The sequence below is a fragment of the Phyllostomus discolor genome, chromosome 12, assembly GCF_004126475.2.
Source record: "Phyllostomus discolor isolate MPI-MPIP mPhyDis1 chromosome 12, mPhyDis1.pri.v3, whole genome shotgun sequence".
In the NCBI taxonomy this organism is placed as follows: Eukaryota; Metazoa; Chordata; class Mammalia; order Chiroptera; family Phyllostomidae; genus Phyllostomus; species Phyllostomus discolor.
The window spans coordinates 25,924,191-25,944,660 of record NC_040914.2 but is presented as its reverse complement, the minus strand read 5'-3'; the positions used below and the strand labels follow the sequence as shown (position 1 = coordinate 25,944,660).

Sequence of the window (20,470 nt, the reverse complement as noted above, 5' to 3'; positions counted from 1 at the left end):
TGTATGGTGCTCCGCATTCTCTGCTCCCACCGCTCGGCTCCGCCCAGCCCGCCACTCACGCCCTCTGCCGCCACCCATTCGTCTGAAAAGCCTCCTTCCCCATCAGGGCGGAGCAGCGGCGCTTGCGGATTGGCTGGGAACGGGGGCAGGGCAGAGCTGGGCGAGGGCCGATTGGGCGGCTCGGCCGAGTCAGCGGCAGGACCGCGTGGGGTTGGGCCGCGAGTCGTAACACTGCCTAACAGTGACCCGGGGCCGGGAACCGGGTGGGAGGTCGTGAGCGGCGCAAGCCTGGGCTCTGAAAGGTGAGTGACACCGGACTCACCTGCGGAGGGGGCGGGCTGGGATCGAACTCAGAGCCTTCCGGGTAAGGCCTGCCCGACCCTGGGGGAACCAGCCTTCCCGCCCCGCCGCCGTTGGGGGAGCTGACGTTGTGTGACGTCCTGCGCCGAGGTCACACAGCCAGGGGCCGGACTCCTGCCGGGCCCAAGCAACTAGCTTGCCAGGGACTGGGACCCTCCGCGTGTCGTCCTCGTCCTCCCCGCGTCACGGGCCAGGTTTCCCCGCGTCCCTGCAGGGTAGGTGGGTTTGACCCCCATGACTCCGAGGGAGAAATCGAGGCCCAGACAGAGAGTGAAACTTGGCCAAGGTTACACAGCTAGGAAGTCCGGCCTGCTGGGCTGGGTCTCCCGAAGCCACGGGGGGATCTAAGGATCCCCACCCACCCTTCTAGGTTGCACCCCCCATCGGGCCGCCACTCCTCCAAGGACTTTGGGCTCGCTCCACCTGGAGGTCCGTTCTGGACTCTTCCCATCACTCCCCCAGGGCACCCCCCCCAAGTCTGTCTCCAGCCCAGACCTCCTCCCGACATTCACACTCCCCTTTGCCCAGTTTTTCTTCTCCCAAAACCCAGTTTCCCTGTCCAGGTCCCTAGTTAAACCCCAATACCTGCCACCTGTGGACCAGAAATCTGGAGGTGGGGGGTGTCTTCCTCCTTTCCCTTCCCGGGTAGCCAGTTCCACCCGCCCCCTGAATCTCTTGGTCCTGCCCCCTCTTACCTGTGCCTGAACTGGAGCCCAGGTCTCACCCTTGCCTGCTGGACCCCACCCCCAGCTTCCCCACTCCCACCCCCAGCCTTAGCCTCCAGTCCAGCCTCACAGCAGCCTCCCCGTTTTATTTTACATGGTGAAGAGTTTTAATGGACGTATACAAAACATGCAAGAAAAGATACATATCACAGATAACACAACTCAAAATAACTCTTCACAAAGTAAATGCTCTGCTGTAACCATTATCCAAATCCAGAAGTCAAACATCCCCCACACCCCAGAAGCCTTGTACCCCTTTGTCAGTGCCCTCCCAAGGATAACTATTATCATAACTCTAAAAAAATATTTTATTTGTTTTTAGAGAGATGGGAAGGAGAAAGAGAGAAACATCAATGTGTGGTTGCCTCTTGCATGCTCCCTACTGGGTCCTGACCTACAACCCAGGCATATGCTCTGACTGGGAATTGAACCGGCGACCATTTGGTTCACAGGCCAGCACTCAGTCCCCTGAGACACACCAGCCAGGGCCCATTGTCCTAATTTAAATGCCACAGGCAGGTTTGCTGGGTTCCACCTTTATGCAGATCTCATTGCACTGATTCCTGACTACCTGATCTGTTCCACACTGAACAACATTCAACAGGAACAGAAAGCACACAGTGAAAATCAGATCTCACACGTTGTCCTTCAGTGACCTGTTCCCAGCCTGGAGTCCCTGCTGCTTTGGTACCAGCCGGAGAGTGCAAATATAGATAGCTGCAATGCACACACTTTGTTTCCTTCTTTTGGGGGTGCAAATGGGAGCACTGCTATACACAGTGTTCTGTGCTTTTCCCCCCAGCTGTTAACACCTTTTGAACACCTTTCCATATTGTTATTTAAAGAGTCTCCTTGTAATTTTTCCTGGCTGCAAAGAATTCCATGGCATGGATATACCATGACTTACATAACCAGTCCCCTAACCTCGGGCGCTTTGCTTTACTCTGGGTGGAGGGAGCCGTGTGGGCAAAGGCCCTGAGGTGGACCATGGCCAGGCAGCAGCTGCAGTGGTCCCCAGCGTTGGGGAGGCAGTGAGACAAGGCAGTGATGGGGTCAGCTTTGTCTTCTCGGAAAGATTGTTCCCTCTCCCTGTCCACTTCCTCTGGGAGACCTCTCCCAACCCTGCCTAGACAGATCGGGTTCCCTAGCAATCGCCATATGAAAGTGCACTTCGGTGACATCTGAGCGCCCTCACAACGTGCCACCATCACGCTGTCCAGTTCCAGAATGCTTTCTTCTTCTCAAGCGTTAGGCAGTCCCCGCTCCGTCCCACTGTGCCGCCCCAGCCCCCTGACCACCAGTGCAGTGGAGTGACCACCTGTCTGCTGTCTCTGTGGGCTTGACCACTGTGGTGGGTGGAACACGTGGACTCGTACGTCATGTGGCTTTTAGTGACGGGCCTCTCCCAGAGCACGTGTTAAAGCCCATACACGATGTAGCGTGTATTGGCGCCTCCTTCCTTTCCGAGGCTGAACACTGCCCCACCAGGCTTTCTCTCTAAGACCTGGAAGGGAGTTCAGTGGGCTGTTCACGCCTGGTTAAACTAGAGGTTCAGAGGCCAAGAGTGGGGCTGACTTGCACGCTCCCAGAGCACGGATGCGCTGCCCGGTCGAGCTGTGAGGAGGGAGGAGGTGCGGCCCAGGAAAGCTCAGCTGTTTTCCCCTCAGAAATCACATCCCACTCCCTGTGTTACTGGCAAGGGGTCTTTGGGCAGGTCAAATCACTGCTCAAGCCTCAGCTTCCCCCTGGGGACAGGGTGAAGGTCACAGTTAGAGCCTCAGATGTGATGGGACAGTCGGTAACAGAGATGGCAGATATCCACATGCCTTTCCAGAAAGGAGAAGGCTTCCTTCCCAGGGCTCTAGAGGAGCAAGGCTGGGGTCCCAGGGATGGACAGGGTCACAGGAGACTTCCCGGAAATGTGACTTCCCAGCTGAATAGGACACATTAAGAAAGAAGTGTGTCCCAGACCTGGGGGACAGCAGGTGTGAAGTCTGCACATAGGAAGACAGGGGTTCAGAGGGCTGTCCAGGGTCTGAGTGCTTGGACCCTGGAGCTGCAGAGAAACCACACACACCTCTGCCTGACCCTGACCCTTGGCCCCTCTGCCCACTCTCAGGACATGGCTGCCGTAAAGCCCAGCCTGGGCCGAGTCCTCCCCAGATCGTCCATGCTTTTCCTGTGCGACATGCAGGAGAAGTTCCGCCACATCGCTTACTTCCCCCAGATCGTCTCTGTGGCCGCCCGCATGCTCAAGGTACAGGACCCTCCTCCCTCAGGCCAGGGGTTCAGCACCCTCCACTCTCAGACCAGGGGCCTAGCCCTCTCTTCCCTCAGACTGGGGGTCCAGCATCCAACAGGCTCGGGACTTTGTGTCCCCCCACCCCCACACAGGTGGCCCGGCTGCTGGAGGTGCCAGCCGTGCTGACAGAGCAGTACCCACAAGGCCTGGGCCCTACAGTGCCTGAGCTGGGGGCCGAGGGCCTGCGGCCAGTGACCAAGACCTGCTTCAGCATGGTGCCCGTGGTGCAGCAGGAGCTGGACTCTCGGCCTCAGGTGCGCTCTGTGCTCCTTTGTGGCATCGAGACACAGGCCTGCATCATGGTGAGACCCCCAACTGACCCCTGGAAAACCCCATCCTCACCTGGGATCTCCCCATCCTAAAAAGGACATCCTTTCCTGACTCAGAACCCTCGATCCTCCCAGCACGACACCCTTCCTGACCCATGACCCCCTCCAAACATGACACTGATCTTCACTCAGGACCCCTCTCTACCTGGGATGCTCATCCTGCCCTAGGATCCCGTTGTACCCAGGGGGTCCTGCTCTGACCTGAGCCTCCCGAATCCCCGTCGCAGCATCCCAGTCCCTCAGCCGGGACCCCTGTTCTTGTCAGGAGTCAGCCCTGACCTCTTTCTGCCCCCAGAACACGGCCCTGGACCTCCTGGACCTGGGGTTGCAGGTCCATGTGGTGGTGGACGCCTGCTCCTCCCGCAGGTGAGAGGATCCCACAAGGGGTGGGTGCACGTGATGTGGACGGGGCGCCCAGGAAGGCCCAGGGGTCTGGTGTTGGGGGACCACGGCACTGACACCCTTCTCCCCCTGCAGCCAGGTGGACCGCCTAGTGGCACTAGCCAGGATGCGGCAGAGCGGTGCCTTCCTCTCCACCAGCGAAGGGCTCATTTTGCAGCTTGTGGGTGATGCTGCGCACCCCCAGTTCAAGGAGGTACTGGCCCTCATCCCCCACCTCCCACTCACCTGCAAATGTCTCCTTAGCACCCACCACAGCTTTGCAGTATACATCTGGGAACACAGAAGGCTGCTTCCTCCAGAGGGGGCTAAGTTCTCACAGGGAGACACCCTGTCAACCATAAATCAATGACAGAAGCTGAAGGCAGACAGTGGGAATGGAGAGAGGGGCAAAGCAGGGAGATGTTTGCATGGGGTGGCCTGGGAGGCCTCCTGGGAGAAGGTGACTCTGGAGTGAAGCAAGACCTGGAGGGAGCCAGGCAGACATGGGAAAGAACAGGCCAGCAGAAGCCCTGTAGATAGGGCCTCTGGACCCCTCCTCCCTCCCCTCCTCCAGTCTCTGGCACTCAGGCCTAGCCTCCAAGCCCACCACCCAGTGGCTCTCCTAGTACCCAGGTCTGACCAGGGAGTTCCCACTGCTGCACACCCTTGGCCTGCAGGATCACAGGACATGCCTGAATTTGATATTCTGGCCCTCTGAGCTCTGCACTCTTCTCTCCTCTCAGTTCTGTTGAGCCTTTATTGAGCACCTACTATGTGCCAGCCACTGTGGTGAGTCCTGGGGCAATAGCAAAGCCAGTCAGTATTCCATTACACATTGTGGCCTGGAACTGGGAAGGGAATGACCAGAGGGTGTGAGAAATGAGATAATAAGCAACAGGGAAGACCCTCTGGGGGCTGGCCCTGAAGTGCACACCTGTGGGGAGAAACAGCCATCCATCCAAAACAGTGTTCCTGTCAGAGAGATCAGCTGGAGGTGGGACTGAACCTGCTTCATTTCAGAAACTGTAACAAGAAACCCTGAGTGCTGGGTGCCTATGGAGGAGCGGAGGCAGGGAGAAAGCAGGCCATGTGTCCCCAAAGATGTGGGATTTTAACAAGGGGCAGCCATGGGGACTTGTGCAGGGTGCTGGCCACAGTCAGGTCTGCAGTTGGGCAGGTGTCAGGAATGAGGGACACCAAGGTGCATGCAGTTGGGGTGCAGGCCCTTCTTATCTGTGTTTACTTTCTGGAGGCAATCATGGGGCTCCCTGATGGACACAATGTGGGGCTTCAGGAGAATGCACCCAGACGGGGGCTTCGGGTTGTCACCTACTGACAGGCTGAATTACAAGTCTGGGGGGTCAAATGGAGGCCGATATGTAAGAGGCAGTTGGACAAATGAGTGTAGAGTTGAGGGGCAAGGTATGGATTTGGGAATTGGGGGATGGGAGAGTTGAGATGACTTAAAGCCCCAAGGCAGAGCCCAGCACTCTTAGTAGCCCAAGCCAGCAAAACAGACCAAGATGGCAAGTGATCAGGAGCTAACTCAGGTGGGTATGGTGCAAGGGAAGCCCCAGGAAAAGTTCTTAGAAGAGGGAGTTGGTTTGGGCATTTGCTGTCAAGAGGGAAAGGGAGCTGAAGAGGAAGAAATGTCCCTCAAATACGCCTTGGACATGGGGACCCTGGACACTGCCTGACCCCCCTCCTCCCTGTACAGATCCAGAAGATCATCAAGGAGCCTGCCCCAGACAGCGGGTTGCTCGGCTTCTTCCAAGGCCAGAACCCCCTCTTCCGCTGAACTCCTACTCTGCCTTGAGGGGGAGATCTCCATTCCTCCTGTCACTGAGGCCTCTGTGGAAGTGCCTTCCCCCCACCCTTGGATCCCAAGAGTGGTGCAATCCACTGGGAGTACCACCCCCTCGGGAGGGGAGGCGGGTGCTGCCTTACCATTGGGCAACAGCTCCCGGAAATGCAAATGAAACTTTGGAAGCTGGATGACCATTGGTGAGGCTGGGCTGGAGGCGGGGCTCGGCCCCGGGCCACTTCACGCGGGTGGGAAAAGGAGGGGGAGGGAGTGTCACAGACTGTGTGGGACCCAGACTCGAAGAATAAACTGATGTAGCTGTGGACCGAACCATTCTTGGATTTGGGGGGTACCCCGGGGGCGACTTGGGGCTGTGGGTGGGGGGGCAGAAGCAGGGTCCCCAGCAGGTGGGGAGGGGGAGGTGCCTCCAAGCCGGCGCGAGGCAAATGCGAGGACTGGCCCTATCACATCTGCGCTGAAAAGAACTGACGGCAGGGTCGCCCAGCAAGCTGCCGGCCGCCCCCCACCAGCGCGCGCACGCCCAGCCCAGCCGGCTGCAGACACGCGCTCGGCTCTGCCTCCCCCGGCCGGCCCACCACTCCGCCGCCACCCCAGAATCCCCAAGGGTCCCGCATCCGGAAAGTGAGGTGAGCGAGACCGCACCCGGTATGGAGGGGGAAACTGAGGAAAGGGGGGACATGGGGATGGGAGGACGGAAGAGACAGGCAAACGGATGAATGGATGAACAGATGGGAAGGATAGACAGCTTCATCTGAGTGGTCCCTGCGCTTCTAAGACGCAGGAGTCAGGAGACCCACATAGGGGCTCCCAGAATTTTTCAGCTCCTTTGGAAACCTGGGAGTCTGGACTCTACGAACCGCCCCCCCCCCATCAAGGCCCCCCAGCCCCTTGGGATTCAAAGTCCTTGTTCCCCACCCCACCCCCAACGTTGGGGACCTAGGAAGGCAACCTCTGAGTCCCCCGAGAACCCAGGTGCCAGAGCTCATAGTCAGCCTCCCCCACTGGGGAATCAGAGCTCCTTAACCCTGGACTCCAGAACCGTCCCAGAAGGCTGGGACCCAGGTGTCAAAGCACCCAGTACGCCCTCTCCCCAGGGACCTAGGAGTCCCAGCCTCCCTCCTCCAGGAACCCTGGGACCAGGCGTCAGCGCCCCCGGCCCCCGCCTTCCGGATCCAGGTGTCCCCCATCCTCACCCCCCCAGCCTGAAGCTTCGCTTCTCGGAGGCCGCGGCTCGCGTCGCCATGGCAACAGGAGTCTATTTTGCACTGGGAACACAGCTTGCGCTGCAGCGCCCCTCCCCTTCTCGCCCCTCCAAACCAAGCAAGAGAAAGTAGGGGGACCAGGAAAGAGACTGGGTTTCCAGGGAGGGGGTCAGACACCAAGACACCCAGAGACACAGAGAGAGATCTGTAGACAGCAAACCTGGGAAAGAGAGACAGAGACACGGAATCAGAGAGGTGCAGAGATGGGGATGTGTAGACGGGGAGACACAGAGACAGGATAGAGAGAGAGATGGAGGGTAGCAGAAGGAAAAGGGGAAATGCTGGTACACAGAAAACTGAGATTCAGAGAAGGGGACAGTGAGGGTAGAGACAGACGTGGGACAGAGACTGAGAGACGCAGAGATGCGAGGAGACGTGTACAGACACCGGCAAAGAGAGACCAGGACCCAGGACACATCCCGTTAGAGACAGAGACCTGCGACGGGAGGAGGGATGGACAGGGAGACAAGCGAGAAGGCCTAGGGACCTAGGGGAGGGGGCCGGGGGAACGGGTGAGGGAGTGGTCCACAGGGTCAGGGTCTGAGCCCTCCTCCGCCAGAGTGCTTCCGGGGACAGTTCACGTCTCTCTCCGCCACATCGTGGCTAGGGAAGGTGGGGGTGGAGGTGGGAGGGGCAAGTTGGATCCGCTCCTAACCCTGACCCCTCTGTTTGTCCCTCCACTTTCCCCCACCTGCTGGTCCACCTCCTCTTGATCCCAGATCCGCACCTCCTCTTCTCTGCTTTCCACTTCCCTGCCCCAAACCAACCCTCACTGCTCCCCATATTCAGGGGCACCCTTCCCTCTGCACTCCGACCAGTGGGCTCTGCCCCGCCCACCCGCTGCGGGACCCTCAGTCCCCCCTCTGCAGCCACCTGCAGACACCCCTCCAGCCCCCAGCTTGGGGGGACCAGGGCGTCTGACTCTTTTTCTGGGTCTCTGCCCCTTTGTGGGTGTCCGTTCCCCTCCCTGGGCTTCTACCCCCCTCCCAAGGCTCTCTCTGCCTGGCCTCCTTGGGTCCTGCTCCATCTCTTCTCATCTCTGCTGCCTCCAGGCTCCTCAGGATTCAGCGCACCTGGCCCCACCCAGCCCTGGCTCCCACCTCCAGTTGGCAGGGTCAGGAGGAAGTAGGGGCCACTGGAGGTTGGGGCAAAGGCTGAGCAAGGTGGCAGATGGGGCAGGGGGTTCTCCAGGAGCACAAGGACCTGGTGGGGCCTACTGGGGGACCCCTTCCTCCAGCTAGCTCCCATGATCTCTGTCTATTCGTCTGTGTCTCCTAGGTTCTCTTAGGGCTGAGGGGGTTGGGGGCGCAGCCAGGCCTCTGACCCTGAGCTGCTGGGCATACAAGGGGCAGGGAGTGGAGAGACTGGGCCCAGCGGCCCCTTCCTCTCCACCTGTGCAGGAGGAAAGTGTCTGTGTCAGGGAGCGGGGGCGGGGCTGTGTATGAGGGCATCACATGCTGGGTGACGGTGTGTTTGCACGTGTGTGCACACCCACACATTTGCATGTCTGGAGGCTGTGATGCATGTGGTTGCATGTCCATGTGTAGCTGGCTCGGGCAGGTCCTGGCCCAGGTTCCTGAGCTGTGTGTGGTCCCAGTGTGTCACCATGCCTAAGTCTTGTGTGATGTGGGCTGTGTCCAGGTGGAGCTGTGTGTGTGTGTGTGTGTGTGTGTGTGTTCAGAGGAGGCTCCCAGTGGACCATCGGGATGACACTGGGTGTCCTTGAATGCTGTGTCTGGGACACTGTATGGGTGTCCTGTTTTCTGTGTCGTGTCTGTAAGTTCTGTTGTGTGTCTGTGTATAGTTTTGTGTGAGCTAAGGGATGAACTTGTTCCCCTCTATCAGACAGGCCACTGCATCCGTGGGTGTGCATCCCCTCCCCACCAGCAGGTGCTGCCCTGCATGGCACTGGGAAGTGTGAGGCAGGAGCAGGAAGCTGTGGGCCCCTTCATCGCTAGAAGGGCCGTGTGTGTGTGTGTGTGTGTGTGTGTGTGTTGCTGGGTTTGAGGGATGTGTGTCACTGCTCCTCGCCCCTCAGAGTCATGGATGGCCTGGAGTTGTGACTCCCTGGGAGTGTGCAGTTGGAGAAGACAACGGGACTGTCAGCAGAGGCGGGGCTTGGTACAGAATGCGGACTGAGCGGCAGCCTTTGTGCAGACGAGGCAAAGGCACCCCTGGCCCATGTGGCAACCTGCACTATGGTTTGGCAGGCAGATGGCACTCTTGCGGGAGTCAGAGAAGGGGGCCCCTGACCACAGATGGATGCAGCCCAGTCTGCACACCTGAGAGAGGGTAGCCCCTCTGGATTCCAGCCAGACCCTTGTGCAGCACGCAGCCTGCCCACCGTGCATGGCAGCCCCCAGCGAATGAGGGGCCCGCACTGCTGTGGACAAGTGGCACTGCTGTCGACCATCTGTGTGGGGTTAAGTCACCCCTGCTCTGTGTTCAAAGCCCCACTCTATCATTTGGGGTCTGTGGGGCTCAGGCAGGTGAGGAAGTAAGGGGCATTGCTGGAACTTTGGTGTCCCTATTGGACGTGTGCGTGTGTATGTAAGAGAGACAGACACACAGACAGGGCCTTGAAGTCCCTTGATTATTAGATCTGCGTAAGGGAAAGAAACAGCATTTAGGGGGACAGAAGGCCACAGGGATCTGAGCCAGTGGCTCTCAATGGGGGCAGTGGTGCCCCGGGGACAACTGGCAATGTGTGGAGACACTTCTGCTGTCACCACGTGGGGAATGTGAGTGCTCCTGGTGTATGGTGGATGCTGCCGAACATCAGTCCCCAAGAGTCAGCTCTCTCTCTTCCCACCTGCGTGGTCTACAAACTCAAACTCCCAACTTCAATCTCTCTCCCTCTCCTCCCCCCCCCCCCACATCTCTTTCTCCCATCATTCCCTCCCCCGTCCCCACGGACTCATCCCAAACTCCTCTCCGAATGGCCCCGCCCATTCCCTTCCCAACCTCCCTGTCCTCCTCTCTCACCCCATCTCACCCCTCACTGTGCATCACCCACCCCACCGTGCCTTCTCCCTCCATCACATCTGTCTGGTGTCTGCTCCCCAACCTTTCCTCCCCATCCATCACTCCCATTGCTCCTTTCCACCCGCCATTACCATTTATCATTCTGGTCTCTTCCAACCTGGTCTGGCGTGTTTCCGTTGCTCCCCCACTCTACTCCCTGGCGGGACTGACAACGTTGGGCCATGCCTCCCCCTCCCACTCATCCTGACCACCTCCCTCCACCCACCTTCTCTCTCCCTTCTTCCTCATCCTTTCAGACCACCCACCTCCATATTTCCCCACCTCTGCACATTCCTCTCCCGCCCTGTTCTCCAGCCTCAGTTCTCCGCTCAGCCTGGCGGCCCCGTCGAACCTCCTCAAGGCACCATGCCGGCCCTCCAGCTCCTTGGGACCCTCCTACTCCTGGCCTCGACCACTGGCCAGACCGAGGCACGCCCGTCCAACGCCACAAGCGCTGAGCCCCCGGGCCCGCTGCCCGCTCTGCTGGCGCACCTGCGGCGCTTGACCGGGGCCCTGACGGGCGGCGGAGGTACCGCGGGTGCGGGCACCAACAGCACGAGGACCAGCCCCGCGAGCGGGACGGGCGCGGCCGCAAGGGCGCCCCCTCCGGCGGAGCTCTGCCACGGCTACTACGACGTCATGGGCCAGTACGATGCCACCTTCAATTGCAGCACCGGCTCCTACCGCTTCTGCTGCGGCACCTGCCACTACCGCTTCTGCTGCGAGCACCGTCACATGCGCCTAGCGCAGGCCTCCTGCTCCAACTACGACACGCCACGCTGGGCCACCACGCCACCGCCACTGGCCGGGGGCGCTGGGGGCGTCGGGGGTGCAGGCGGGGGCCTCGGGCCAGGCCAGGCTGGGTGGCTGGAAGGGGGCCGGGCAGGGGGTGCTGGAGTACGTGGGGGCGAGGGCCCCGGGGGCAGCACGGCCTACGTAGTGTGCGGGGTCATCAGCTTCGCCCTGGCCGTAGGCGTCGGCGCCAAAGTGGCCTTCAGCAAGGCGTCCCGTGCGCCCAGGGCACACCGGGAGATCAACGTGCCCAGGTGTGTGTGCACTCAGGCAGGAAGGTGGGAAGTCTGGGGGTTGGGCCTGGACAAAGGAAGGTGGAGCCATCTAGGAGGGCGGGACTACACGGGTGTAGGCGTGGTCAGAAACCAGGGAAACTGCCACCTCAAGAGTCTGGGAATGCCTGGCTGTTGAGTGCCCCCCCCCCCCCCCCCCCCCCCCCGCCCCATTCGTTCAACAAATACCTAACTTCTTGAGCACTTTCTGTGGGCCAGGAGCTAGGGATACAGGAGTGAACAAAAATAAGGTCTCTGCCCTGGTGGTTAAGCCTGGCTTCCCATCCCAGGTCTGCTGCCTGTGGGCTGTGTGACCCCACACCAATTTGCTTAGACCATTTGTGCCTCTGTTTCCTCATCTGCACAGTGGGGCTAATAAATGTTCCCCACCCATTCGGACTGTAATGAAGATTAACTGGGTTGATGCATGTCGACTCCTGGCACACGGTAACCCCTTAATAAATGTTGGCTACCATTATCACAAAAGTCAGTGGCCAAGATAGGAAGCAAGCAAATGCACACACAATATACTTGTAGATACCGATCACTTCTGTGGAGAATGTAAAGCAGAGAAAGGAGTTTGGAGCGGGTGTCTGTTTTAGATAAAGTGTCCCAGAAAGGCTTGAGCAGCATTAAAGGAGAAGAGCGAACCCAGCAGATATCAGTGGGAAAGGCACTCCAGAAGGCACAGCACATGCAAGGGCCCTGAGGTGGAGTGTCTGCAGGATATCAAAGGACCCAGTGCAGCTGGAGAGCCGTGGCAAGGAGGCAGACAGAAGCAGGCAGAGGACAAGTTTATTCTAGGGTGGTGGGGGAACCCCCACAGGGCCCAGAGCTCAGGCTGTGCAGTGAGACAAGACTGCAAGGGCCAAGGGCAGAAGCAGGAGACCGTAGCAATGATCCAGGTAAGAGATAATGCTGGTAGCAGCGGAGGCGGTGAGAAGTGGTCTTATTTGGGATGCAGTTTGGAGGTCGGATCTGTGAGACTGCTGAGGAACAGGAGGGAAAGAAACAGAGAAGTCAAGAGTGATTCTAAGATTTGGGGTCTGTATAGCTGGGCAAATGTGGTGCCCTTTATCCCCATGGAGAAGTCTGCAAAAGAAACTGGATTGAGCTCCCAGGTCAGGGTGGGCGGGGCCACAGGGAAGAGGAGGTGGGTAGGGTCCAAATGAATTGGGAAGGGACAGGGCAAGCAGGAAGTTTGGTCCCAGGAACCTCTGGGTGGACAGTGCTCAGACTGCCTTTAGTGAGGGGCGTGGCCAAAGGCGAGAAGCCCACAGAGCAGTTTACAGATTACTCCAAAGGTGAGAGAACCAAGAGGGGAAGAAGCCTGGGCCCTCCCTCTGCCCCCCCCCCCACCCTGTCACCAAGCAAATGACCATCCCTCTGCCATTTCTAGGGCTCTGGTGGACATTCTGAGGCATCAGGCTGGACCTGGGACCCGCCCAGACAGGGCACGAAGCAGCTCCTTGACCCCAGGGGTTGGAGTTCCCGACAGCATGGCGCCAAGAACACCCAAGAGCCTCTACAATACCATGAAGCCCTCCAATCTTGGTGAGTGGGACTCCGGTTGCACCTCTGAACACGTCCCTCATCCTTGTAGCCCCACTGTCTCTGGGTGGCCCTGCTTCTGACTGCCTAGGCCCTGCCCCCAACTGCAGCCTCCCTGCTTTACAGTGAGAACCCCCTCCCTCCCTGACCCCTGTGAACCCACAGGGTGGGCACCATGGAAGCCATGATGACTTAGACTTTGACATTCTCAGCCCCTGTACTTGACAAACCCCATGTCAGACCACCCAGCAGCCAAGGACACACCAGGCAGTGCCTAACTACCAAGTTAGAGCTTGTAGGGGCCCAGACCCCAGGGCTGGCACTTTGACCCTGCCCCTGTGCGCTGTGGGGCAAGCCCATGCCCTTGCCCATACGATGAGAAGGAGGCAGCACTCCCCTGATAGGGCTGTTGTAAAGGGCCTGTGAACAACTGAGCCAGTGCTGGGAGCCCTGCCCGGCCCAGAAAATGTGCTGTGTGAATGTGAGCTGTGGTTGTTGTTCTCCTGTTTCATGGTGAGTAAGAGAAGTCCGGGAGCTGGAACAAGCTGAATGGGTCTCATCTGGTTGGGAGAGGAAGGTTCCCCAGGAAAGGCAGCTTGAGCAATGGCCAGGAGGATGAGGGGAGGTGCTTGGGCTGGGAGAGTTCTGGGTGGCTGGAGCAGAGCTGGTGAGGCCAGAGAGAGGGTGGGCAGACCCAAGTGCCAGGCTGAGCCCAGGTGCTCTGCCTTCATCCTGAGGGCAATGGAGGGCCACAGAGGACTTTAGAGCAAAGTCGGAAGTGGGGGGAGGCTGTCCTATGTGAAAGGGAGAGGCTGGGATGATGATCAGGGCTATAGAGGACAGGCCTGAGTAGCAGTAATAAGAGACATTTGAGCTGCATCTTGAGGGACGAGTTGGGGTTCTTCAGGTAAATAAGGGGAGGCAGGGATCCAAGACAAAGAGAACAGCATGTGCAAAGGCCCTGAGGCAGGGCTGAGGTGGGCTCCGTCAGGCGCTGGAAAGAAGTGTGGCTTGGTGGGGGGCGGGAGATGAGACTTCAGACATCAGCTGGGGCCAAGTCATGCAGCCCTCAAATGTCACTGCCAGCTTAGACTGCCCCCAGTGGGTGATGGCAAGACATGGGAAGCATGTCAAGCAGCAGAGGGGCATGGACAGGTGTGGATGGAGAGGTACCATGGTGGAGCTGATCCTGGACACAGACAGCCCACAGCCAGAAAGCCGGTGTGATGGTCCAGGAGGGAGAGCCAAGTTGGGCCGAGACTCAGGAGGCAGGCAGGACCAGAGCTGGGGACCAAGTGCATGTAAGCAGGGAGCATTCCATGAGACCAGGAGAATGGCGCCAGCTGGGAGCCGGTGATAGTGGTGACGCCAGCTCCCTTCTTGGTCCCCACAGATAACCTGCACCACAACTACCTGCACCTCAACGTCAACAGCCCCAAGCATCACACCACTACACTGGGTATGGACCAGGACTGGGCTGGGGACAACAGGGCTCCTCTCCTTCCCACTCCTGATTGAGCTTGGGCCGGGTGCCTGGGATAGAGCAGGTGTGAGACTCTGTGAGCCTGTCCTCACAGTCTAGCCAGGTAACGAAGCAAACCTCAGTTTCCCTGTTTGGACATCAGAAGTGGTCATCTCCCTCCCACCCATGGGAAAAAGCAGGCATCTACCCCTCAGCCTTGGGCACAGCACCCAGTGGGTGCTGAGCAAGGGCCAGTTGCCCCTGGTCCTGTGACATGTCCTCCTTCCTCAGCAAAGAGCCTGTCTCCTGATGACAGGGAAGTGAGCAGAGGCAACCTGGACAGCCAGTGGAAGCTCTGAGGGCCTGGAACCCCAGATTTATAATTCCCTAAGAGGCTAGGGGCCTAGACTCCTGGGTCTGAGAGAGGCGGGGCTGGGGGCTGGACTCCTGGGTCTGAGGGAGGAGGGGCTGGGGGCTGGACTCCTGGGTCTGAGGGAGGAGGGGCTGGGGGTTGGACTCCTGGGTCTGAGGGAGGAGGGGCTGGGGGCCTGGACTCCCAGGTCTGAGGGAGGAGGGGGCTGGATTCATACCCGCTGTGCCCTCTGTCCCAGACTGGAGGGCCGCCCCACCACCCAGCCCCTCGTTGCATTACTCCACACTCTCCTGCTCTCGGTCCTTCCACAACCTCTCTCATCTGCCTCCGTCCTACGAGGCTGCTATGAAATCTGAACTCAACCGCTACTCCTCCCTCAAGAGGCTGGGTGAGTCCCCATAAGGGAAGTAGCCTGATCAATGGGGCCGGATCACGGGGCTGGGGCCTGGGTTCAGTACCGTGGACAGTGGCTCAACAGCCCTCTAAAGGTTTAGAGCCTCCCTCAGGTTCTCCAAGTTTGTTCCAGAATCACCTGAAGTAGTTTTGTACCAAAATTACCCTGGGTACTGAATGCAATTTGCTTTTCTAAATGCAAACTCATGGTGCTGCCCCCCCAAGATGTACTGTATCCATCAGGACTCATACTTGCAATTGACAGAAATACTACAGTAAGTGAGTGCACACACACACACACACACACACACACACACACACAACAAAGGTAACTAAGTGGGCTTCATCATGGAAAGGCTGTGGATCACGAGCTTCAGGTGTGGCTGGATGCAGTCACTCCAAAGCTGTCTCCAGGATGCTACGCCTCTCAGCTCTGCTACACAGTGGGCCGGCTTCATTTTCAGACAGACTGTCCCCTTGTGGTGGCAAAGAGTGACCAGAGAATTTCCAGGCTGCCATTCAACCCACAGAAAAGAGTCCCTCCCAGTGATCCCAGTAACAGTCTCAGAGCTGGGTCCCATCAGCCCAAATAACGTTATATAATCATCCGTTCCTGAACCAATCACTGTGGCTCTGACAGGACATTCCTGGCTCAGTGGCTCATTCCCAGCAGTGGCGTGTTCCTCGAACATGTTAAGCTGACAGGACCAGGCTCCCAGCAGGGGATGTGTGAGAGGCAACCGCACATTTTAAGCTGAGAGCCACAGTAAGAAATGCTTTTTGTATTACAAGCCATGAGATACATGTATGTTTGCATATTTTTAAATACAGAAAGGCTTTTGGACTTGTTATTAAGAACATTTTTGGAAGCATTTATCTCAGTCTGTTAAGATCTTGCTTCCAGGTATATCCCCTGGCTCAAATAAATTTTTATTAAAATTCTATTTATAAAAGAACACTTTCAAACATACCCAAGAGGAGAGAAAATTGTCACATGAACCTCCATGTTCCCACCATCCAACTTTAACTATGAGCAACGTTTTGTTAACCTAGCCTCCCTTGCATCCCATCTTTTGGTGGACTATTTTTAAACAAATCCCCAGGGACCATGTCATTGCATCCATTAATATTTCAGTAACACATAGAACTGAAAAAATGTATGAGCCAGTATCCATCCTTATTCCCTTAACATGGAGATGCTTCTGATAAGTAGAATTTTCTGTGCTGTTTCATTTTTCAAAGTGCTGGTCACTACCCATAAAGCTGACTTCACAACACACGCACGGGTCTCATCTTCAAGTTGAAAAACAGCTGCAGGATGAAAGGGAGAGAAAATGCTGCCTCAGAAGCAAGCGTTGGGTTCTACTCCCAAAAGAAATACATGCTGAGGCAAAAAACAAAAAATGTAAACAAACAAAATTCAAAAAAATCCTACCTGTCCAGCATGGCAGGAGGGGTCTGGCAGTCGGTATTTTGGCCACCCCACTAGCCCCACTGTTCTGACTAAATTGTGCCCCTGCCCAGGCTAGCTGATGCCTTGGGGCGGTGCCGGGGGGGGGGGGGGGGGGGGGGGTTCCCTGGGGGGTACGGGTCCAGCCCGGATGTAGGGAAGCCAGGGGAGGAGGAAGGTTCTGGGCTGACTGGGTCGGACCTCTGTGCCTTTCCCCCTCCTCCCCAGCCGAGAAGGACCTGGACGAGGCCTACCTGAAGCGCTGGCACCTGGGGGAGATGCCCCGCGGGACGCTGCCCCTGCACACGCTGCAGCGACCTGGCACCGGGGGCGGCTACCGCATGGATGGCTGGGGAGGTCACGAGGAGCTGGGCCTGGCGCCCGCACCCAATCCGCGCCGGGTCATGTCACAGGAGCACCTGCTGGGCGATGGGGGCCGGTCGCGCTACGAGTTCACGCTGCCGCGCGCGCGCCTGGTATCACAGGAGCACCTGCTCCTGTCGTCACCCGAGGCCCTGCGCCAGAGCCGCGAGCACCTGCTGTCGCCCCCGCGCAGCCCCGCGCTGCCTCCGGAGCCCTCCTCCCGCGCCGGCCTGGCTGCCTCCCACTCCAACCTACTGCTGGGGCCCGGAGGACCCCCCACACCTCTGCACGGGCTGCCCCCGACGCCCAGCCTGCACGCGCACCACCACCACGGCATGCACAGCTCTCCACAGCCCGCCTGGATGGCAGACGCCGGCGGGGGCGGGGGCACGCTGGCCCGCAGGCCGCCCTTCCAGCGCCAGGGCACGCTGGAGCAGCTGCAGTTCATCCCGGGCCATCACCTGCCCCAACACCTGCGCACCGCCAGCAAGAACGAGGTGACTGTCTGAGGCCAGGCCGGGGCCTTAGGGGCTGCGGCCCCGCGGGGCCCCTGTCTCAGCCTGGATCCCCCAACACACTGGAGGAGCCCGGGACCCAGATGGACCTGGGGCCCGGAGGGTGCGGCTGCCTCTGAGGACACTGCTTTGAATGAACTGTCGCCAGACACCAGGCCTTCTTCTAGAATGTCACAGATGACATCCCTCCTCCTATGTCCTCCTTTGAGGCCAGGCCTCCTTCCCATGACGTCATCACAGAGGGAGCGGTCTGCCTGTGAGGTCATCACTAACAGCCTCCACACAGGAACCAAACCTTCCCCTGAGGTCATCACTGAGGAGTGGGCCCACCCCTGAGGTTATCGCTAGAGGCCACAGTCCATGACATCACCACAAAGACTTCCTTCTTGTGATGTCATAGCAATGACAATGCCTTGTCCCCCTGACATTATCCCTAGAGACAAAGCTTCCTGTGATGTCAGTGCAGAGACATGTCTCACCCTTATGACATCATTCCTGGCACCAAAAGGCCCCCTTTGACATCATCATCTCCAGGAAAACATTGTCCTTCTGAGAAGACGCCTGTGTCTATGATGTCACCACTGCAGACAAAGCCATCTTGTTGGGACACAGTGCAGGGGAAACACCGCCCCAAGTTGTCCTCACTGCACACAAGGCCTCCTTTCCATGACATCATCACAGGGACTCTGTCTCCTTCCTGTGACACCATTGCCAGAGAAGGTGCCTTGTCCTATGACATCATCAGAGGGCCTGTGCCTCTCCCTGGGGGGTCACTTCCAAAAGCAGGAGCCCTTCTGTGATGTCACCACCAGACTGTCTGCTCTGAGATGACACCAGGAGACACCTCACTGCTGTTGCCCCATCACAGGAAGGCATGGCACACCCAGAGTCCATGAAACAGTGCCCTGTCCTGAGATGTCACCTGAGGGATGTCACCACTGGGGAGGCCACCTCGTCTAGAAAGGTCTCCCCAGAGGTGACAATGTGCCCAGAGGTTGTGGGCAGTGAGGACCCCACCCTCCTGTCTCAGGCTCTGCCCCAGTGCTGTGATGTCCTCACCAGACACTCTGCCTGCTCTGGAGGGCCACCGCTTGTGATGGCGTCACCAGTTTCTGCCTTGCCCTACCATGACTTAGTGTGGTCACTCTTCCCCTGACACCAGGACGTGCCCTGCAGGGTCTCCACCAGACGCCGCCTGGAGAGGGAGGCTGGGCCTTGGGCCCCACCCCTGTGCGGGGCTGTCCCCACCTGTGCACTTCCTGGAGGACAGCACTCCCAGATTGGCCCTCCTGACTCACAGAGCCCTGAGACTCAGAGGTGTCCCAAAGGCCGGTGCCAAGTCTCTCTGCCATAACTAGAGACATTATCACCTCTGTCAGCCCAGCTCTGGCCTCCTGCTGGCGTCGGGGAGGCTGGGCATGCCTGCTGTCGGTCTTGCTGATGGCCTCCTCAGCACCACAAGACTTCCACCACTCACGATGGCAGCGAGTCTGGGGCCAAATGCTCACCACGCCTGATGATGACATCATGTCCCAATACTCCCTAGGACCTATGGGATCTTCCTATTCCAGGACGCACGCACCACAACTATGCCATCATCCTCTTCCAGGATTCACCATGACCACACAGGGGCACCATCTCCCCGGGATCCCCACAGTCAATGGTGTCACCGTCTTCCATGATTCTCCACAACCATGGTGTCACCATCCCCTAGGATTCACCAGGGCTGATGGTGTCATCATCTCCAAGAATTCACCATGACCAACGACATCATTACCTTCCAGAACCCACTGTGGCTGGTAACACCCTCCACCAATGATGACGCCACCATTTCCCATAGTCCCTCATGCCTATGGTGCCACCAACTTGCAGGATCGCCTTCAGACATGTCTTTGTGCCCAGGATCCACCCTAGCCATTCTGTCATCGCCTCCCAGGATACACTGCAGACATGGTGTCACCCCTCCCCCAGCACCCATGACAGAATGGTGCCCCAGGATCAATGACACCCAGTAGTGTCACCACCTCCCAGGACCCATTTCAACCATGCGGCCATCATCTGCCGGATCCACCACAACCATTACCATCACCTCCCAGGATCCGGGACAGCCAGTGGTGTCACCACCACTTCCAGGACCCACTTCAACCATGTTCCTCTCCCAGGACCCATCATCTCGAGAGCCATGCACCACAACAGCTGTATTCCAACTGTCTTCTGGGGTCCTGTGGCACCCACAGTTGTTCTCTTAAGGGAACCCAGCACAATACACACCATTTTCCCATTGCCTCAAAAATGGAGAAGGGGCCCCCTCTGATGACACTATCCCCACTCCGGCCCTTCTTGATGATGTCACTGCCTCACTCCAAACTTAGGCTGATGCCTGTATCAAGCCCACCACAGACTTGGCCTTGGCCAGCCCCCTTACGACCACCCTGGTGAGCGCATCCAAGCCCCTCCTGATAACTCATTACCCTTTATCCAACTATCTGATGGGTGACAGGGTCAACGTGAAGACCTGTTATCATCACCGGGGTGGGGGTTTCCAGTCCTCAGGTGAGGTCATGGCCCCTTGCCCAATCCCTCTTACCTGGACCTCCACCTGAAGCAGCATTCCATTAGCTTGGGCCATGCTCTCCCCAAACTCCTGTGGGCTGGGCCAACAGCTGCCAGTTCCCCTGGGACCTTCAATCACATCCTCTGGTGGCCTGGTCCTAGGGCTGGAGAGCCACGCCATTGTGGGTGCCATCTGGGAGGGGAGGGGCAGGCTCTGCGTCATCCCAACAATCGGAGAAGCAGCATTCTCTCCTTCACCTCTCCTTCCTGCACCGGGGAGCCCCTAGGTTCCCAACACCCAGATTTGCCAAAACTCAATTCTCTTTGTACATAGCCATGTGGGGGGGCGGCCATTCCCCCACTCTTAAAGGGCTACACGCCCCTTCCCCCAGCCCCCAGGGCAAGGTGAGGGGGCCTCTTCTCCCTCCTCTGAGACTTTTCCTCTTTTTTCTGTTTCCCGCTGCACCTCTGTTCATCCCCACTCAGCCTTCGGCTCCCACAAACACTGAGGGAAATGCGGGAAGGTGTGCCCCTAGCT

General features: G+C 58.4%; 3 protein-coding genes across 7 annotated transcripts in view; 2 read left to right on the top strand and 1 right to left on the bottom strand.

The window, feature by feature from the left end:
• The window catches only part of ZNF628 (zinc finger protein 628), a 52,972-nt gene that overhangs the window by 20,239 nt on the left and 12,263 nt on the right, over positions 1 to 20,470 (bottom strand). Inside the window, exon 3 of one of the 2 annotated variants that reach the window (XM_036012711.1) lies at positions 19,967 to 20,125. The gene's annotated coding sequence lies outside the window, so the exon portion shown is untranslated. Of the gene's footprint in view, positions 1 to 19,966; positions 20,139 to 20,470 lie in introns of those variants that run through there. The other variant, XM_036012712.1, reaches the window with a different exon arrangement.
• Positions 169 to 6,222, top strand: ISOC2 (isochorismatase domain containing 2). Of its 3 annotated transcripts, none has more exons than XM_028529602.2 (6): positions 169 to 302; positions 3,205 to 3,342; positions 3,480 to 3,689; positions 4,012 to 4,082; positions 4,194 to 4,311; positions 5,815 to 6,222. In XM_028529602.2, exons 2-6 carry the CDS (start codon positions 3,208 to 3,210, stop codon positions 5,893 to 5,895), a joined length of 615 nt encoding a protein of 204 aa, XP_028385403.1. In that variant the 5' UTR covers positions 169 to 302; positions 3,205 to 3,207; the 3' UTR covers positions 5,896 to 6,222. The 3 variants fall into 3 exon arrangements, with proteins under 3 accessions (XP_028385403.1, XP_035868610.1, XP_035868609.1); XM_036012717.1 differs by lacking the exon at positions 169 to 302 and adding an exon at positions 390 to 575 and having other exon boundaries at positions 5,815 to 5,895; XM_036012716.1 differs by lacking the exon at positions 169 to 302 and adding an exon at positions 1,470 to 1,490 and having other exon boundaries at positions 5,815 to 5,895.
• On the top strand, positions 6,222 to 19,970 carry SHISA7 (shisa family member 7). 2 transcript variants are annotated; one of them, XM_036012714.1, is made up of 6 exons: positions 6,222 to 6,548; positions 10,524 to 11,254; positions 12,672 to 12,826; positions 14,217 to 14,282; positions 14,897 to 15,046; positions 16,730 to 19,970. In XM_036012714.1, the coding sequence occupies exons 2-6, from the start codon at positions 10,575 to 10,577 to the stop codon at positions 17,371 to 17,373; spliced, it is 1,695 nt and encodes a 564-aa protein (XP_035868607.1). In that variant the 5' UTR covers positions 6,222 to 6,548; positions 10,524 to 10,574; the 3' UTR covers positions 17,374 to 19,970. The 2 variants fall into 2 exon arrangements, with proteins under 2 accessions (XP_035868607.1, XP_035868606.1); XM_036012713.1 differs by having other exon boundaries at positions 10,466 to 11,254.

Coding starts and splice junctions, on each gene's coding strand:
- ISOC2 (XM_028529602.2), top strand. CDS start 3,208: ATGGCTGCCGTAAAGCCCAGCCTGGGCCGAGTCCTCCCCAGATCGTCC. Junction 3,343..3,479: donor TGGCCGCCCGCATGCTCAAG/GTACAGGACCCT, acceptor ACCCCCACACAG/GTGGCCCGGCTGCTGGAGGT. Junction 3,690..4,011: donor AGACACAGGCCTGCATCATG/GTGAGACCCCCA, acceptor TTCTGCCCCCAG/AACACGGCCCTGGACCTCCT.
- SHISA7 (XM_036012714.1), top strand. CDS start 10,575: ATGCCGGCCCTCCAGCTCCTTGGGACCCTCCTACTCCTGGCCTCGACC. Junction 14,283..14,896: donor GCATCACACCACTACACTGG/GTATGGACCAGG, acceptor CCTCTGTCCCAG/ACTGGAGGGCCGCCCCACCA. Junction 15,047..16,729: donor CTCCTCCCTCAAGAGGCTGG/GTGAGTCCCCAT, acceptor CCTCCTCCCCAG/CCGAGAAGGACCTGGACGAG.